Source organism: Pan paniscus, chromosome 23 (assembly GCF_029289425.2).
Source record: "Pan paniscus chromosome 23, NHGRI_mPanPan1-v2.0_pri, whole genome shotgun sequence".
NCBI lineage: Eukaryota > Metazoa > Chordata > Mammalia > Primates > Hominidae > Pan > Pan paniscus.
The window spans coordinates 34,622,587-34,642,219 of NC_085927.1; the positions used below are offsets into that span (position 1 = coordinate 34,622,587).

At 41.6% G+C, this 19,633-nt stretch overlaps 1 protein-coding gene across 2 annotated transcripts in view; it reads right to left on the reverse strand.

Moving 5' to 3' along the window:
• The window catches only part of PIWIL3 (piwi like RNA-mediated gene silencing 3), an 82,892-nt gene continuing 63,259 nt past the window's right edge, over positions 1–19,633 (reverse strand). For both annotated transcript variants that reach the window (XM_055105974.2, XM_003814273.5), the window contains 9 exons: positions 16,558–16,742; positions 14,907–14,979; positions 8,968–9,165; positions 8,741–8,844; positions 6,235–6,305; positions 5,677–5,827; positions 3,913–4,038; positions 558–705; positions 1–398 (listed from right to left, as the gene is read on the reverse strand). In XM_055105974.2, coding sequence (XP_054961949.1) covers positions 282–398; positions 558–705; positions 3,913–4,038; positions 5,677–5,827; positions 6,235–6,305; positions 8,741–8,844; positions 8,968–9,165; positions 14,907–14,979; positions 16,558–16,742 — 1,173 coding nt within the window. In that variant the 3' untranslated portion in view covers positions 1–281. The remainder of the gene's footprint in view (positions 399–557; positions 706–3,912; positions 4,039–5,676; positions 5,828–6,234; positions 6,306–8,740; positions 8,845–8,967; positions 9,166–14,906; positions 14,980–16,557; positions 16,743–19,633) is intronic.

The window sequence follows — 19,633 nt, forward strand, 5'->3', positions numbered from 1 at the left end:
TTGGGGTGGAAAATGTTCAGTCACGTTCAGCTGTGAGATCTCTGTCACATATTTGAAAGGGAAACTGCAAGCCAAACCCTGTCAGTTCTCCTCTCCGGAAAAATCAGTCTGTGGTAGTATTGAGAGTAGAACATATCACTCTGAATCTCTCCTGTGTCCAATCAAAAACGATGAGAATTTAATGCTATGGACCTAGGAAAATATTTCAGACATCCTGCTTCAAAAGGAAGACAGGCTTACACGTTGTGGTTTCATTATCACATCAGGTCTTCTTCTGCAGGTCAAAGGTAAAAGAGACGAGTTGACAAGGAACGATTCGGTTCCTGGTGAATGGACTGCCCCACGAGGTAAGCCAGCTTGTGGGCATAGTGGCAAGGCGCTGGAACTCGGATGATGCCCTTTAGTAGGAAAAGAAAATACACAACTAAATTTTTTTCACTTTACATCTACTTTCCCTAAATTTAAATTCATAGAAGCCAGTTCAGAGGTCCAACATTGTTCAATGTTGAATAGTACATTTAAAAAATCTGAAGAAAAAAGTAACAAAAAGTACTTACTGGCAAATTATAATACATGTGGCATAGACAATATGTTAAACGCTGTACTGTATCTGGGCTCAAGCCAATCGTGTCATAGATGACGTTATAATGAGTGGGGGTAACAGTCCCATCTTGCACAGACTGACTCACAATAAAAAAGTCATACCTGGAAATATAGGACATGTGGGTATCAGCTCATTTTAGAAAGAGGGTATATAGTAAACCTAATGTCTGAAATGAAAACATTTAGTATAATTGCTTACAAAAATCTATTCTATAGATTAAGTTTCCTTTACGTTTAGAAACCTAACTGATAAACAACGATTTGAGAAATTAAATCTATAGAAGGCAATTAAATCACTGACACAGTAACTCTCATGGGATTTTGCCTTCAAGTACATGCACTGAAACCTAGAGGAAGAAACAAGATTGGCACATTTGATCTGATATGGCCATAGATAATTCTATTCGGAGATTCTCGGATGAAGGCCTGCTGCCTCGCTGAGAATCACTGGACTATATTTAAACTTTTTTTTTTTTTTTTTAGACGGAGTCTGGCTCTGTCGCCCAGGCTGGAGTGCAGTGGCACAATCTCAGCTCACTGCAAGCTCTGCCTCCTGGGTTCACGCCGTTCTCCTGCCTCAGCCTCCCGAGTAGCTGGGACTACAGGCACCCACCACCACACCCGGCTAATTTTTTATATTTTTAGTAGAGATGGGGTTTCACCGTGTTAGCCAGGATGGTCTCAATCTCCTGACCTCATGATCTGCCTGCCTTGGCCTCCCAAAGTGCTGGGATTACAGGCATGAGCCACTGCGCCTGGCCTTAAACTTCTTAAACAATACAACCGGTAAGATTGATCTATGTGTTATAAATATTGAATTTATTTTTATGTGTACAATCTTATGTTGTACTTTATGATACTTTTTATTTGCTCCATCCTTTAATCCTTTCCTGCCTTATGTTAGATTGATCAAATGTTTCTGCCTTTCCTTCATTTTACTTCATTTCTCCTCAACTCTTGGTATGAATATCATTAATTCCACTGTGGTTTCAAGTAAGTCTTTCATTTGTATAATTGACAAGTATACAGCAGCAGCAGCTTTATCATTTTCCCTGGTAACTAGAGAATCTTAGTGTATACTTTGACCTCATAATTCTTTTTCTATGTAAGTGCTATATCCAGTATTTTAGGTCTTGTTTTAATATACCCTATAAATTGTCATGTATGAAATCAAGGCTTTTTTATACTCCATCGTAACTGATCAGCATTGCTTCTTGCATTTCATTCTCTTTTAACTGTTCGATTTCCTTCTTCCTAAAATACAGTCTTTTTGGGTAGCTCTCTTCAGTGAGTATCTGGTGGATCTGTTAATGTATATACTGTATGGGCACTAACTGAGCATGTTTGTATTTCACTGTCACCCTTGATAAGTTAGCCGGGTATCAAATTCTAGCTTGATGGTTATTTTTAAGCATTTTAAAGATATTTCATAGTATTCTGGTTTCTACTCTTGCTGAATGTGATTTTTATTGTTTGTAAATATATTATTCCTGTGGTTGCTTTTAAATTTTCTTATGCCTGCTGAAGTTTCACTATAACATTTCTAAGTGTGAACTTTTATTGATTTTTGCTCAAATCTTGTTATTCTTCAATCTTAGGATTCAGAATCTCAGACTTTCTCTTTGACTATTGCTCCACCCCACCACACCCCCATCATATCTTATCTACTACTGAAACTTCTATTTGGTATAGAGCAAATCTTATTTTGCCTTACATTTTTCTAAACATTTTTTCATATCTTCCACATCTTTATGGCTCCCCACTGCATTATGGGAATTTTGTGAACATATGTTCCAGTTAACAATTTGTTTTCTTTTATGTCTAACCTTCTCTTTAACCCTTCCACTGATTTTTCTTCATTTTGACTATATTCATGTTTGTTAGATATTCAAATACAAATTGACCTTTTCATTAGATATTCTTACGGCCTTTATTCCTTTTTATATCTTTTCTTATTTCAATACATTTTTATATAGAATGTCTCTAACCATTTCACCTTCTGGAAGTTGTATCTAATCTTAATGTCTTAAAGGCTGGCTCTAGTTCATAATGACTTGCATCCTCATAACAAGAAAAGACTTCTAAATTACTGTTTGGAATTACTTCCTTGTGTCCATGAACAACAGAGCTGACTATATGAAACTATTTTGTAGCATATTCAGTATTACTTTCTGAACACATCATTTCTTTGTTCAGGTTCTTAGGATAAGTGTCATACAAAATGTTTCACATAAAAGTAACTGGTCTCTTTTTTCACACTGCTGTTTTGTTTCTGTTTTTGTTTTGAGAAGGAGTCTCACTCTGTCACCCAGGCTGGAGTGCAGTGGCACGATCTCCGCTCACTGCACGCTCCGCCTCCCTGGTACACACCATTTCCCTGCCTCAGCCTCCTGCCTAGCTGGGACTACAGGTGCCCGCCGCCATGCCCGGCTAATTTTTTGTATTTTTAGTGGAGACGAGGTTTCACCGTGTTAGCCAGGATGGTCTCAATCTCTGGACCTCATGATCTGCCCGCTTTGGCCTCCCAAAGTGCTGGGATTACAGGTGTGAGCCACCATGCCCAGCCCCACACTGCTGTTTTAAAGCAGAAAGACATTTTAAAAATAGAAACCTCTGGCTGGACATGGTGGCTCACACCTGTAATCCCAGCACTTTGGGCCACCAAGGTGGGTGGACCACTTGAGGTCAGGAGTTCGAGACCAGCCTGGCCAACACGGTGAAACCCCGTCTCTACTAAAAATACAAAAAATTAGCTGACATGGTGGTAGGCACCTGTAAGCCCAGCTACTTGGCAGGCTGAGGCAGGAGAATTGCTTGAACCTGGGAGGCAGAGGTGGCAGTGTGCCTGTGCCAAGATTGCACCACTGCACTCCAGCCTGGGCAACAGAGCAAGACTCCATCAAATAAATAGATACCTACCTACCTCTCAGGCTACTGCATAAACATTTTGATGGTAGTGATACAGTCAATATAATTTGATTTGTGATGACTCCAAATTGTCAATATAAACATCACTTGCTATCTTTTGTATTCATAATTAAAAGGGTTTTAGGGCCACACTGAAGTTAACTCTTACGTGGTCACAGACATTTACAAAAGTTTGATGAAGAAACTTCGACAACCAGAAGACTCATCGCGATTTCTAGATTTAAATGAGGAATCTCTGCCCAATAGTAAAAAAACAGACCAAATTAGTTCTAAAGAATCAGCAATGCTTTAAGGTAAAGTTATTGGAATTAAGTGATTGTGCTGAACTGAAGGAAATTGAGAAAATTATAGAACCATGTGCAAAAAATACAGGTGGCTTACCATTCATTCCTAGTCAACTCTATGTCAATAACTGTTCCTGGAGGTGGATTTTGAAAATTGCTTCCATGTTTAAGAAAAAATCTAGTGTTTATTCGTTTCTTCACCACAATGAAAGCTAGAGTGAAACTTAAAAAAATCAGGGTAAGTGTCACTATATTTACTCAGTCTTACCTCAGAAGTACACAGTGTATTGAAACATCTGCTTTACATTTAGGACCCATTAAGAAGAATGGACAGCAGCCCTCCTTACACCCTAATTTTACCGTCTAAGCTCCATGTGCCCGACTGAAGCAGTAAATGAGGAGGTATTTATTCATAGCCACCCACATCCCAGGGGAAGGGTCCCTTCCTCACAACTTTAGGATTATTCCTACAATCCCTGTTGAGCAGCGGGCTCTCAACAGGAGTTTTACAAAAGTGGAGTTTTGTAGGTTTTGTAAGTCTTAGGGCTGGAGATCCCCACCAGCTGGCTCCTCCAGCCTGGAAACACACAAAAGCCTAGGATAAAAGAAGGATAAGTGTGAACTATTGGCAGACTACGTTCATGGATTTCTTCTTTTTTTGAGATGGAGTCTCACTCTGTCCCCTAGGCTGGAGTGCAGTGGTGTGATCTCGGCTCACTGCAACCTCCCTCTCCCAGGTTCAAGTGATTCTCATGGCTCAGCCTCCCAAGTAGCTGGTATTACAGGTGTGCGCCACCACGCCTGGCTAATTTTTGTATTTTTATTAGCAGAGATGGAGTTTCGCTATGTTGGCCAGGCTGGTCTTAAACTCCTGACCTCAAGTGATCTGCCTGCCTCGGCCTCCCAAAGTGCTGGGATTGCAGGCGTGAGCCACCACGCCAGGCCATTCCTGGATTTCTATGAGTATCTGAATTTAACAAGCCCTCCCACAGCAAGACTTGAAACAAAGTAGGAAGATTCACTGGAACTTTGTGGTGGAAGCGGTCTGCTACTGCCAGGTCCAATTCTGCTTTGCATTCTGACTTGGGTGTGGAACGCAAAATCAAAGCAGAAGGGTCTTCCCGGCGCTCCCCCACCCATCCACAAAAGCCACTATTTGTATCAAGCTCCTACTCTCATCACACATTGTATTGGTGTTTTCCCCTAAAAAACATCAGATTTTTTTTTTCAAAGACTAAAATGTAGAGCTAAAATCTGCACAGTACCATTTTTTTTTGAGACAAGGTCTCACTGTGTCACCCAGGTATGAGTGCAGTGCTCCTAGGCTCAAGTGACCTGCCCACCTCAGCTTTCTGAGTAGCTGGGACTGCAGGCACACACCACCATGCTCAGCTAATTTTTTCTTTCTTTTTTTTTTTTTTTTTTTGAGACGGCGTTTCACTCTTGTTGCCCAGGCTGGAATGCAATGGCGCGATCTCGGCTCACTGCAACCTCTGCCTCCCGAGTTCAAATGTTTCTCCTGCCTCAGCCTCCCGAGTAGCTGGGATTACAAGCATGCACCACCACGCCTGGCTAATTTTTGTGTATTTTTAGTAGAGACGGGGTTTCTCCGTGTTGGTCAGCCTGGTCTCAAACTCCTAACCTCAGGTGATCCACCCTCCTCGGCCTCCCAAAGTGCTGGGATTACAGGCGTGAGCCACCGCACCTGGCCAATTTTTTCATTTTTTGTAGAGATTGGATCTCACTATGTTGCCCAAGCTGGTCTTGAACTCCTGGGCTCAAGTGATCTGCCCACCTTAACCTCCCAAAGTGCTGGGATTACAGGCATGAGTCACTACACACTAAAGTTAATACAACCTACTTGTTAGGAGAGATGGTTTTTAAGTAGGTCGACATCTTTTTCGCTTCATGGTCAAGCAATGCTTGAAGCTGACCATCTCCCACTCCATCGCGATACACAATAACAGAATGTGGCATCGATGATTCGTTTTTACACCAGACATCCAGGGCAGCTGAGAGGAAATCAGAAAAAGTAAATAAACCGTTACTTGGAACAAACTAGCCTTTGCTGCTTTTGACAAATTCTAGGTCCATCTTTCAACACTGCAGCTTTCAGGGCAGTTTTACTGCTTAAGTCCTGTCTATTCTGGGGTTCCTCAACAACAGCACTATGGAAGTTTTGATCCAGAGAATCTGTGGTGGAGGTGGTGGAGGTGGGGTCAACCTATGCATGGTAGGATGTTTAGCAGCATCTTTGTCCTCTACCCACTAGACTCAATGCCAGCAGCACCTCCACCCCAGTTGTGACACCAAAAACTAAAGGTTCAGTCATTACCAAGTGTCCCCTGGAGGCAGTATGTCCATTGGTGGAGAACTACTTGTATAGTGTCGGGCTCCCCGACCGCTACAAGACACTGACCTTTCAAGCAGATCTCCAGCTCTTTGACAAGCTCTTCTCCTGTTTTCTGGATGACACATTGAGAGTACCACCTGTTCACAGAAAAACCACCAGTTTGGAAAACAAGAATCTTAAAATCTCATTTGAGTCTGTATTAATCTATGGGCAAAAAATATTACTATCAGTAGTTAAGGACATTTCAGCATCAATTCATATCTCTACGGAGATCAAAGCATTGGTCTCTTGATATCTTAGGCATTTTAGAAAATGTTGAGTGCATACAAATAGTCAAGTAGAATGGAAGCATTTATTCACATTACTACAAATGAATCATGCTTTATTGTACAAGACGACTGCAGTTTCGCCTATGGGGGAATGCAATAAAATGAAATCCCTGTGCTCCCCCTGGTTCCTGCTTTGGGAGCAATGCCCTCGACAGTGGCTCCTCCATGTTCCCCCCCTCACTGAGGAAGGGGTTTGCTTTGGAATGGTGGCAGCTGTTGTCACAACTTCAACATATCTAGTAAAATGGTATGCTGTCTCAAGTTTCTGTCCCCTTACCGCATTCTTATTTACTTCACAGTAACCCCATCTGACCACCTGACATTGTGATGTATCTGTCTGTCTGCCTCTTCTACTAGGATTTAATCCATAGAGCATGACCAGGCGTCTCGGCTCCACATTTTCACTGCCAGTGTCAGCAGCTGAACATGGTAGCCACTCAGAAAAATCTGTTGACAGCTCCAAGAATGATTTGGCTCATGATGGTCTCTGCTTTCTTGGGTTTGGAGTATGTAATTGTAATATTTACTTAGCTATGTGTGTTTCTCTTTGTTCAAGGTAGTGGCTATTTTCTTTTTTTTTTTTTTTGAAACGGAGTCTCGCTCTGTCACCCAGGCAGGAGTGCAGTGGTGTGATCTTGGCTCACTGCAAGCTCCACCTCCCGGGTTCACATCATTCTCCTACCTCAGCCTCCCAAGTAGGTGGGACTACAGGCGCCCGCCACCATGCCTGGCTAAATTTTGTATTTTGTTTTAGTAGAGACGGGGTTTCACCATGTTAGCCAGTATGGTCTCGATCTCCTGACCTTGTGATCTGCCCGCCTCAGCCTCCCAAAGTGCTGGGATTATAGGCGTGAGCTACCGCACCCGGCGGTATTTGGCTATTTTCATAATTTTTTCGAAGTTTTTCTTTGATTGGAAAGCAGATTTTATACGATTAAAATAAGTATTATTTGAAAAAAGCATCTGTTGAATAATTGAAAGTATAATTTTTTCCTATGATTGCAACGCTACTTTCAAACAAAAAGTAGAGCAAAACAATGTTATCATATTGAAGCAGAATATGACTGGCAAAAAGTCATCATCTATGGAAATAAAGATGGATCTTCCTTTAAAGATATTCCTGAATTATACCTAGTGGGCCACAATCATTATTAAACAGAGGTAATTTGCAATGGACATACATCAAGTAATGTGCAAAGAGGACTGCAAACTTAAGACTGCAAACGTATTTCAAGGTGCAGTGTGGTTTCTACTCTGAGAACAGAAAATAAAAGGGCCCTGGGAGAAAAGGAGAGCATAGGATATAGACACAAATCTCCTTTTGGAAGTACATCACTTGCAGGTATAGGAAGACAAGATCCTGTACTTACAGATCTCTGGCCACTAATTATGTTTCCATGTCTCTTTACCCATGCACATCTGAACTATTTCACTATGTGTTAATGATCTCCATTTAAGACATTTACTGATCAGAGCCTATGGTAGGCAGAATTCTACCTGTTCTAATCCCTAGAGCCTGTGATTATGGCAGGATACCACCCCTGTGATTATGTTATGCTATATGGCTCTGTTGACTTTATGATAAAAGTTTTCCAAATGAGTCATTTGTAATTGCATGAGCTCCTTTAAAAGCAGGGATGTTTTTTCTGGCTGATGGCCAAAGAGGAGGTCAGATTCAAAACAGAACAAGGGCTCAATGTGCTATGGCTGGTTGAAAGATGGAGAGGGGTTTGCTACATGAGAGTGATCAAGACTGGCCTGCAGCTGACGGTCAACAACAACAACAACAAACAACAACAACAACAAAAACCAGGGACCTCTGTCATCTAACCACAAGGAAATGGATTCAGCCACAATGACATGAGCTTGGAAGGGGAGTGCTATCAAGCCTCCAGATGATAATGTGGCTTAGCTGACACCTTAATTTATGCCTTGTAAGGTCCTGAGAGAGTGAACTACCAGGTGTCTGATCAGAAGAACCGTGCAGATAGAGACGGGCATTGTCATAAACTGCCATGTCTGTGGTATTTTAGGCAGCAATGGAAAATGATGTAGAGCCAGCCAACCATGCAAAATGTTCTGGGAACATAACTTTGCCAGAAAAATCAGGAGACTACATGATTAAGAATAACTCATCTGTCAAATTCCCAACCTCTTGAGTTAACAAATATTAATTAGGTTCATCTTTTCTATTTGGTCCACAGTCAGCTACTAACTAAACATGTCTACCAGAGCTTACTTACTTTGTTAATTCAGCATTGGTACTTGCAACAAATCCTGCTATTGATTTCTGTCGATTTACGATATCGTGGAAACAATCAATGCCAACGAACATTGTTCTTTGTACCTTAAGTTTGTTTTTGAAAAGGTAATGGAGTTAGAACGTGAGCAAAATTTAAGCATTAACAATTAAGAGAATCTTAAGTTTTATTAGAAGTAAGTTAAACGAAGTCAATGAAATACAACATACGTCTGTCTCCACCTTCCAGAGGGCTCCTCCCATCTTGCAATTCATCTGCTGGGCAATCTTGGTGACGATGGTCCTTGCCTGGACTTTTTCTAAGGTCTTTTTCACCACACACTGGCTTGGAATTGGGCATTTGGTACATAGGTATCTTTTTATGCTGTCATATCTACGTTTGTCATCATTGGGCAGGATACAAATCACCTTGAAAACCAGCAAACATGACATTCCCTAAGATACAACAACAGTGATACAGGAAAGAAAAACCATCTGGAGCAGGCAACTTAGGTGGAAGACTAACAAGCTAGAGTCAATTTATTAAGAAAATATATGAGCCCAAGAGGGCGAAGGGTCTAGAGCCATGTTATTAATTATAACATAATTATATCAACTTATAACATATGTATTTATCAGAAAATTATTACATTAGTTATTAATTGGAAGGGTGAATGTGTGGAAGAAACAAATTATAATTAACATTATAAACTATAATTAACATTAAATTGTTAGAAGTGTTTAAATTATAGTGTTGTAAATTATAGTTAACATTGTTATAAATTATAATTATAAATTACAGCAATTGCTGCAAGATGCAATTTGGCAATATACATCAATTGCTTAAGCCTGCAATATCATTTCCATCCTAGTTATTCAGGTTCCAGGAACTTATCACCATGTTGACAAGGATGGGTTAAAATCAGGCTGAAGGATACAATGATCAGGACAGTCACCATTTACAGGACTATCACTGAGAGAGGAGAAAGGAAAAAAAACAAAAAACAGTTAAGGCAGGTCTATACTAAAATTCTTTTAAACAGCCTGAAAAATCAAGCTGCAGCTGCACAGATAAGGGAGCAAGGCCTAATGCAGAAATGCTTTTGTTCTTTGTGTAATCAGCAGGCTCCCAGGAAAGTTTCCTCTGCTTCTACAGATAAGTACACAGTGCGGACTCCATGGGCAGTTGCATAAGGGGGAGGCTTGGCTGAGACAGGCCTGCAGCTGCACAGATGAGGACAGTTACACAGACAGCTACACAGATAAGGGAAATTTCTTAGAAAAGCTTTTGCGTTTAACTTTAAAATGGCAACCCTCTCGGGCCCCCTCTCTGCTGCAGAGAGCTTTCGTCTTTTGCTCCAACCTTACTCTTGGTCCACACTCCTAAATTTTCTTGGCCATGAAACAAAGAGCTCGGATAACACCGCAGACAACGAGACGGTTTCATTGACTCTAGACAGCTTCCTCATGATGTATGTATAGGGCACTTGCCGAGGGGTTCACTTGGCAAAGTTAATACTTTCAGCAACCCACTGAAATAAGTAGTAGTATCCCCATTTTACTGCTGAGTAAGCAAACTTAGGAGTTATGGAAACTGCCTGATTTTCCAAATTTTCAAATATTGGGTTGGATTTCCAGTGGGAAACTAAGCAGTTAGGCAGACTGGTTACTAATTGGCCTGTTCCTGACTTTCTTGGGAAAATAATTATTAAGTTATTTTTAACACGATGATGTTTATAGGAAGTTTTTGGTGGACATCTTTTATCAGATTAAGGAAATTCTCTTCTTATTCTATACTGTTTTTCTTCCTTTCACGTGAAAGGGTGTAGAATTTCAAATGCATCGTCTGCATTGACAAGTATTTGTCCAATAGTTCAGACTAAACAGTTAATCATTTGCATTTTTTTCTGAAGGTGACTTATTTCAAATTTTCAAATGACTGGCATATAGTAGCTTTTGGTGTTTCATATTTTATTAATCTCTGGTGAATCTATACTGATGGATTCTACTTTTTTTTTTTTTTTAGCTTTAGTCTTCTTCAGTCTTGACAGTATTAAATTTTGATATTTTCAAAAGGACCAGCTTTAAGTTTTTTGGTTTTTGTGCAGAGATGAGTGGTGAAATTAGAATTATGTGTACAGATTAGAAAACAGCATCACCGGCTGGGTGCAGAGGCTTACGCCTGTAATCCCAGTATTTTGGGATGCCAAAGTGGGCAGATCACAAGGTCAGGAGTTCGAGACCAGCGTGGCCAATATGGTGAAACCCCGTCTCTACTAAAAATACAAAAATTAGCCAGGCATGGTGGCGGGCACGTGTAGTCCCAGGTACTTGGGAGGCTAAGGCAGGAGAATAGCTTGAACTGGGAGGCAGAGGTTGTAGTGAGCCGAGATCGCATCACTACACTCCAGCCTGGGTGACAGAGTGAGACTCAGTCTCCAAAAAAAAAAAAAAAAAAAGCATTACTTCAATATTAATTTTCTTAATTGGGTAACATGTGTTTAAGTAAGAGTATGTTCCTTTGTTTTCAAAATACCCACTGATGTGTTTAGAGGTTAATGGAGCAGCATATCATACACACACACACAATAACTGCCATGAATTATAATCATATGCATATGGTGAAGGAGAAAAAGAATAATTATACAACTGTGGTCAAATGTTTGGGTAATCTGGATGATGGGTATAGAGGGGGTATTTGTATTATTTTTCCAATTCTTCCTGTAAGTCTGAAATTACACTAAAATATAAGATTAAAAGGAATAAAGTTTCCAAATATCTAAAAAAAATGAAAGGTTTAGATCGGATTAATGCATAATTTTAAATAGAATATTTGTAAAATTTTGTGTTTAAAATGAGGACTATGTTCCCTACTGGCATTTTTACTACAATTGTCTGATTTTCAGGAATGAGTTATTAATATTAAATGCAAAGTGACTTTTTTTATTCTTGTAGCCTTAATACTAGATTTGCTTCACTTCCTGTAAAGAAAGCTGTAACCTGAAGATACGTTTGTGGCAGGCCAGTTTTTACTAATGTAGGCCTCCATCACAACTCTTTCAGTACTGAGTGGTTAAGTTAAATATTAACAGCTAAAAAAGTCAGTGCCCTTATACAAAGGCTGCAATGTAACAAAAGCCCACCAAGAGTTTTGCCTAGGCCTTTCCTGGGCCTCACAGCATGACAAAATAACGAAGGAATTCTTAGCAGGACCCATTTAGGATTAAACAGGTTTTACTGGGGGGTCTGAAGAAAATCCCCAGGCCTCCACAAACAAGTTTATTGGAGGTCTGAAGGAATGCCCCAAACCTCCATGATTTAGCAGCAGACAAGATAAGGGTAATCACCATAGCCCCTAGACCCATTTAGATTAAGTAAATTTACTGAGTCCCCAGAAGAAGGTCTTCAGGACTCAGACCTTAGTTATAGATGAAAAGTTAATCACTTATGGCCGGGCATGGTGGCTCACGCCTGTTATCCCAGCACTTTGGGAGGCCGAGGTGGGCAGATCACAAGGTCAGGAGATTGAGACCATCCCGGCTAACACAGTGAAACCCTGTCTCTATTAAAATATAAAAAATTAGCCGGGCATGGTGGCGGACGCCTGTAGTCCCAGCTACTTGGGAGGCTGAGGCAGGAGAATGGCATGAACCCGGGAGGCGGAGGTTGCAGTGAGCCGAGATCGTGCCACTGCACTCCAGCCTGGGCGACAGAGTGAGACTCCGTCCAAAAAAAAAAAAAAAGTTAATCACTTATGTCTTTAGATAAATGCACACTTAGACATAGACATATAGCTTAGAAGATATATAAGCTCTGAAAACCTTTGTAATTTTGAGTTGGTCTGGAGATAATTTCCAGGCCTTCTCCCTGTTAACTCATTACAGAAATAAAAACTTTCTTCCACCCCAGTCTGCATCTCGTTATTGGGCAGTGAGAAACAGCAGCCCGGCCCCTCAATTTGCTCCGGGAACACTTTCATTTCCTCTATTTCTGCCTTATGTATCCCAACTCGCATTTATAGGATTTTAATTCTTTATTATTCACATACACGTGTTTCCTTATCGTGACTCATTTAAAATAGTGATCTGCAAGCTGTCTGTACCTGCCATAAAGAAAACCAACACATCCCCAAACATCAAGTACTTGTGAATGCCTGGTCGTGTCATTACCAGTCACATTTGTGAAGTTCACATTTTATTTTAGGTACAACATAAATATGTGGCCTGCTATCTTTTTATTACATCAACGTATTTTCTTACACAGCCTTGTTCTACCCTTACCTCATGCCACATGGCTTGATTCCTAGTTACATACATGAATCCCCTTCTATTGCTGGTCTATGGAGATTTCCATCTGTACTGGAACAGTTTTATAAGTGATTTTTAGTCCCTATTTTATGGATCGTTTCCAACTATTTGGGGTACATAAGATTGTGGACACGCTTCCCCCATGCCATCTGACATAATGCCTTAAAATATTTAAGGGGATACCTTAAGAAATTGTTCCAAAAGGCAAATCTAGGATGAATAAATGAGTAAACGAGTAAAAGTAGGACAAGTTCTTCTTCAAGAGGCAGAAGTTCTTTAAAGAAAGCCCCACATTAAAAAGGTAATCTTGAGGCTGGGCGCGGTGGCTCACACCTGTAATCCCAGCACTTTGGGAGGCCGAGGCGGGTGGATCACGAGGTCAGGAGATCGAGACCATCCTGGCTAACACAGTGAAACCCCATCTCTACTAAAAATACAAAAAACTAGCCAGGTGTGGTGGCAGGTGCCTGTAGTCCCAGCTACTTGGGAGGCTGGGGCAGGAGAATTGCTGGAACCTGGGAGGCAGAGCTTGAGCTGAGATCACGCCACTGCAGTCCAGCCTGGGTGACGAGTGAGACTCCGTCTCAAAAAAAAAAAAAAAAAAAGGTAATCTTGAGCTTTTCAGGCAGATACCAAATGATCAAAGAGATTCCTGTTATGAGAATAAGCTGGAATTCAAACAGCTGCCAAAGCCCCTTTTACTCTGATTCTAATCCTAGAACAGGAAGCTTTGCTGGTTCCCAATGGGGGCTTCTCTTACCGAGAGGGGGCCAGGAAAGAATAAAACAATACTCAAGTAACAGGAAGCAACACATAAAACTTAAGTCCAACAGGATTTCAAAATGCAGACATTACATTTCAGAATGCGTACGGCTCACACAAGGTATTCTTCAGGGTATCCTACAAGGGTTCCCTAGGGGCAATTAAAAGAAGAAAGTCTAGGCTTCATGTAAAACACAATAGGAAAACATTCTGGTTTCATGGTCAAGAAACAAAGACATCTTCCCACCTCTACCCCTCAAGATCATCCTGGGGGAAGAAAGAAGATGAACTAGTGTAAAGAGCCCAAGAAAGAACAAGAATTTGCTGTAGTAATTCAGATACAACATAATGACAACTTGGTCTAAGACACCAAATGGAAGAAAGGAAAGAACAGACTCCTAGAAAAATACCAGGCAAGTATTGCCTGGCACAGTGGCTCATGCCTGTAGTCCCAGCACTTTGGGAGGCTGAGGTGGGCAGATCACTGGAGGTCAGGAGTTCGCGACCAGTCTGGCCAACCTCATCTCTATTAAAAATATAAAAATTAGCTGGGCATGGTGGTAGGTGCCTGTAATCCCAGCTACTTGGGAGGCTGAGGCAGGAGAATTGCTTGAACCGGGGGGTAGAGGTTACAGTGGGCCGAGATCATGTCACTGCACTCCAGCCTGGGCCATGGAGCAAGACTCCATCTCAAAACAAAACAAAACAAAACAAAACAAACTAACAAAAAAAAACAGGCAAGAAGAATAACACAGGCTAGAAGATCGTGATCACAGACTTGGCAGGTTACATCTGGGGGTAAAAGTAATGAATGTGGTGATTATTAATACCCACACTACTTTACATTTGTATGGTGTATTTTTTCAAGTTAGGAGATTTTAAAAGTAATTACAAGTCTCCAAGTCTGAGAAAATTAGCATACGATTGTGATACTCAGGAATAGCTAAAACCATGAAAGTTTGTATTCAGCTAATAGCAGGTTAATCTGCTTTCGTTGGCAAGTTCAGGAAACCAACAACAACATTTTGAATTCTAAAATACTTATCAAAATGGTTTAGAACAATAACTAAAAGACTGTACATGTATCAACTAGACACTTACCATCTGCAGTGTTGGTCTAGTATATTTCCGTAATGTGTCTATATAGGAGTTAGCATCACCATCTACTTCAATCCTAAAAAATAAATATAGCATCCATATCCAAAAGATACCAACCAGTGAAACAAACGTTTCACCCAGCAAATTAAATACAAAGTAAGACATGATAAAATACCAAGATATGCATTTCAGTAGAAAGTATGTTTAAAAGAAAAAAGACAGTAGACTTTCAGTTTCCGATTCTACTTTTAAGGAGCTTTGAAGTCACTACTCTGCCCTAACAGCAAGTCAAAAGCTAAACAGACTGAAAACAATGAACAGCTCTCCTAGGATTTTCAAGGGAAGTGAGGACACAGAGCAAATCACTGCCTCCAATACTGAAGAGACAAATAAGCAAAAACAAGGAGTCCTGGCTAGCTGGAGCAAAGACTCTGGAAACTTCCCAGGGAAACAGTTGCTGGGTCAGACCACCTGAACTGTAACTGATGAATTACTGCAGACTCAGCATGGACAACTGTGAGGGTTAAAAATTCCAGGTATACCCAGTCACAGGAGGGTCCCCACAATTTTGAGATTTTTACCTCTAGGAGCTTGACCAGGTTCTCACAGTAAATACTAGAGGAAAATTGTTTAGTGCTTCCAGCAGGGGGAGGGGAAAAGAAACTATTTTGAAATACACCAGGGCCCTGTGTTCCTAACAGGCCCTGCCCTCAGGAGAAGCTAGTTAACCACAACATAACCTTTTTTTTTTTTTTTTTTTTTTTTTAGAAAAAAAAAAAAAAAACAAACGTTTAGGTTCAGGGGTACACATTCAGGTTTGTTATATAGGTAAACTTGTGCCCTGAGGGTTTGTTGTACAGATTTTATCATCCAAGTACTAAGAAAAAGAAGCCGAGGCTGAGAAGACTACATACTGTATGAGTCTAACTAGATGACATTCTAAAAAGGCAAAACCATGGAGACGGTAAAAAAATAAATAAATAAATAAATAAATAAATAAATAAATAAATAAATTAGTGGTCCTCAGAGGTTGTGGTGCAAGGGGTAGGTGGTGGTAGGAAGGGATAATTAGGTGAAGCACAGAAGACTTTTAGGGCAGTGAAAAATACTGTGCATGAAACCAATGGTGGATACATGTCATATACATTTGTCCAAACCAGTAGAATGTACAACTCCAACAGTGAACCCTACTGTAAACTATGGACTTTGGGTGATTATGATATTTCAATGTAGGCTCATCAGCTGCAACAAATGTACCACACTGGTAGGGGATGTTGATGGGGGAGGCTATGCATTATTGGGGGCAGGATATATATGAGAAGTCTCTAACCTCCTCTTACTTTTGCTGTAAACATAAAACTGCTCTAGAAAGTTTTTTCAGTTCAGTTTTTGGAAACATGCGTGAGAATTCTTAATATTCTCCCATCCATTCACATCAAGTTCTTAATTCTCATACCTTCTACAACATGTATCTTAATAGCCGTAAACCATATATCACAAAGTCTGTTTTAATATTTTTTGACTAGAGAGATTAGACTTTACAAACTTTTAAGGTTTTGATACAGTGACCAATTCCTACAATTTAATATTTTAGTTATTATACTTCAAGATTGCTAACAACCAATTTTCAAATGGGAATTTCTGCTCTACTTACATTTCTGCTGGTTTCATAGTTATGCCCATGGGGGCTGTGACACTCTGTAGATGACCCTTTAAGGTCATGGCTTCTCTGTGACTGCTCCTGCTATAGAGTATGAGCCAACTATGTAGTGGCATTGCATTAAGTAAGGGTAATTCTCTTATTTCTCTTGACCAGTCTCCTTGTGAATTGGCTTTAACCTGGAAAAGAATTATAAGACATGGCATAAAACTTTATTTTAAAGATCAACTTATCTGAGATCCTGTACGCTGTAAATCCGTGCTATCTCCTATTGAAATGTTACAATTATAAACTTGAATGGCCAATGTAGGTATTTTTTTCATTAAGATATAGGTTAATAGGACTGGAATTCTATCCTAGGTGTTAAAAATTTTAATTGAGAGGCCACTGCAGGGGAGATGGCTCCAGAGCTTTAGGTTCCTATGTAGGCAAAGCAAACTCCAGTATAAACAGTAAAGCAAAGCCAGAGACTTTACCAATCAGAAACTACCAACTACCAACTAGGGTCCTTCCACTCTAATAGAGCAAATGGATTTTGTCCTATTTTGCATTGGCCTATAACAGCTCACTGCTCACACTGCTGCAGCAGAACTCTCTGAACCCCTTCTGATTGAATGCTGCACAATTGGTGAATCAGTCTTAGTGCAAATAAACTTAATTTTATTTGAAGTTTCTTTTGGAGCTTTTCAGTGCTGTTAGACTCAGACTGCCTCCTCATACTGTTCTATCACAGCATGTGCTCCCTAAACATTTAGTCTTTTAGTGGGAACTTTATTCCAAGGAATGACACTTGAGACATTTAACCAAGGATGGAGTAAGATGGCCAAATAGAGGGCTCCACTGATCATCCCTACAAGAGGAACACTAAGTTTGACAACTATCTGTACAAAGGGAGCACCTTCATAGGAACCAAACATCAGGTGAGCACTCAGTGTCTGGTTTTTACTTTATATTGCTGAAAGAGGCACTGAAGGTAGGAAAAACAGTCTTGAATTGCTGATGTCACCCTTCTCCCACCCCTGCATGGTGCCAAGAATCTGTGCAGTTGGGAGAGGGAGAGCACAGCAACTGTGAGGCTTTGCATTAAAATCAGCACTGCCCTGTCACAGCAGAAAGCAGAACTGAGCTGTCCTCAGCTGATGGCCACCCATAGGGGGAACATTTGATTCTGGCTCTAGCCAAAGGGGAATTTCCCAGCCCAGTGGTCAGAGCTCGAGTTCTGGAAAGCCTCACCACCATGGGCTGGAGTGCTCTGTGGCCCTGAGTGAACCTGAGAAACAGTTTAGGCCACAAAGACTGCAATCCCTAGGCAAGTCCTAATGCTGATCTGAGCTCAGAGCTCGTAAACTAGGGGTGGAGGGGTAGGGGGCATGATCTACTGAGGCACCAGCCAGGGTAGCTAAGAGAGTGCTTGCATCATCCCTCCCCCAACTCAACGGCAGCACAGCTCAAAGCTCCAAAAGAGACCCCTTCTTTCTGCTTCAGGAGAAAAGAAGGAAGAGTGAAGACTTTGTCTTGTATCTTGGATACCAGCTCAGCTACAGTAGGACAGGACAACAGTCAGGGTTGTGAGGCTCCCATTCTGGACCCTAGCTCTTAGATGACATTTCTAGACATACCCTGGGCCAGAAGGGAAACCTGTTGCTTTGAAGGGAAGGACCCAGCCCAGGCAGGATTCATCACCTACTGACTAAAGAGCCCTTGGACCCTGAAGAACCAGCAATAATACCCAGGTAGAATGTGAGGGCCTTGGGTGGACTCAGACATGCTGGCTTCAGGTGAGAACCAGCATATTCCCAGCTGTTGTGGCTATGGGGAGAGACTCCTGCTTGAGAAAAGTAGAGGGAAAAGTGAAAGAGTAAAGGGGACTTTGTCTTGCACCTTAGGTGCCATCTCAGCCACAGTGGGGTAGAGCACCAAGCAGGCTTTTGGGGTCCCCAATCCCAGGCCTTGGCTCGTGGATGGCATTTCTGGACCTGCCTGGGGCCAAAGTGGAGCACGCTGCCCTGAAGGGTAAGTCCTAGGCTTGGCAGCATTCACCGCAAGCTGGCTGAAGAGCCCATGGACCTTAAGGGAACACTGGCAGTAGCCTAGCAGTACTCCCTATAGGCCTGTGGTGGTGGTGGCCATGGGGTGAGGCTCCTCTATGTGTAGAAAGAGAAGGGGGCCGGGTGCGGTGGCTCACGCCTGGAATCCCAGGACTTTGGGAGGCCAAGGCAGGTGGATCACTTGAGGTCAGGAGGTCTGGCCAACCTGATGAAACCCCGTCTTCTACTAAAAATATAAAAATTAGCTGGCTGTGGTGGTGGGCGCCTGTAATCCCAGCTACTTGGGAGGCTGAGGCATGAGAATCGCTTGAACCCAGTAAGTGGAGGTTGCAGTGAGCCAAGATTGCACCACTGCACTCCAGCCTAGGCGACAGAGCAAGACTGTCTCAAAAAAAGAAAGAAAAAGAAAAAGAAGGAAGGGAAGAGTGAGAAGGTCTGTATCATGTGGTTTGAGTGCCAGCTCAGCCACAGTGCAAAAGAATACCAGGTGGGTTTCTATGATTTTTGACTCCAGTCCCTGACTCCTGAATGGCATTTCTGTACCTGCCCAGGGCCTGGGGGAACTTACTGCCCTTGAAGGGAAGGACATAAGTCTGGCTGCTTTACCACTTGATTGCAGAGCCCTAGGGCCTTGAGCCAACATAGGTGGTAGCCTGGTGGTGGTCACAGTGGGTCTTGGGCAAGACCCAGTGCTGTGCTGGCTTCAGGTTGACCCCGTGCAGTCCCATTGGTGGTCACCGCAGGGATGCCTGTGTCACCCCAAACCCAGCTCCAGGCGGTTCAGCACAGAGACACAGAAAGTAAGCAAACAAGACTCTCTGCCTGGTAATCCAGAAGTCTTCTGGATCAAATCAAGATCATCAAGGTGATATCACCATGAATCTGTGAGAACCATAGCATTACTGTGCTTGGAATATCCCCTGATGCAGATATGACTTAGATCACAATACCCAAGTCCTTCTGAATACCTGGACAGCCTTCCCAAGGAAGATGAATACAAACTAGCCTGGATGGCGAAGAGA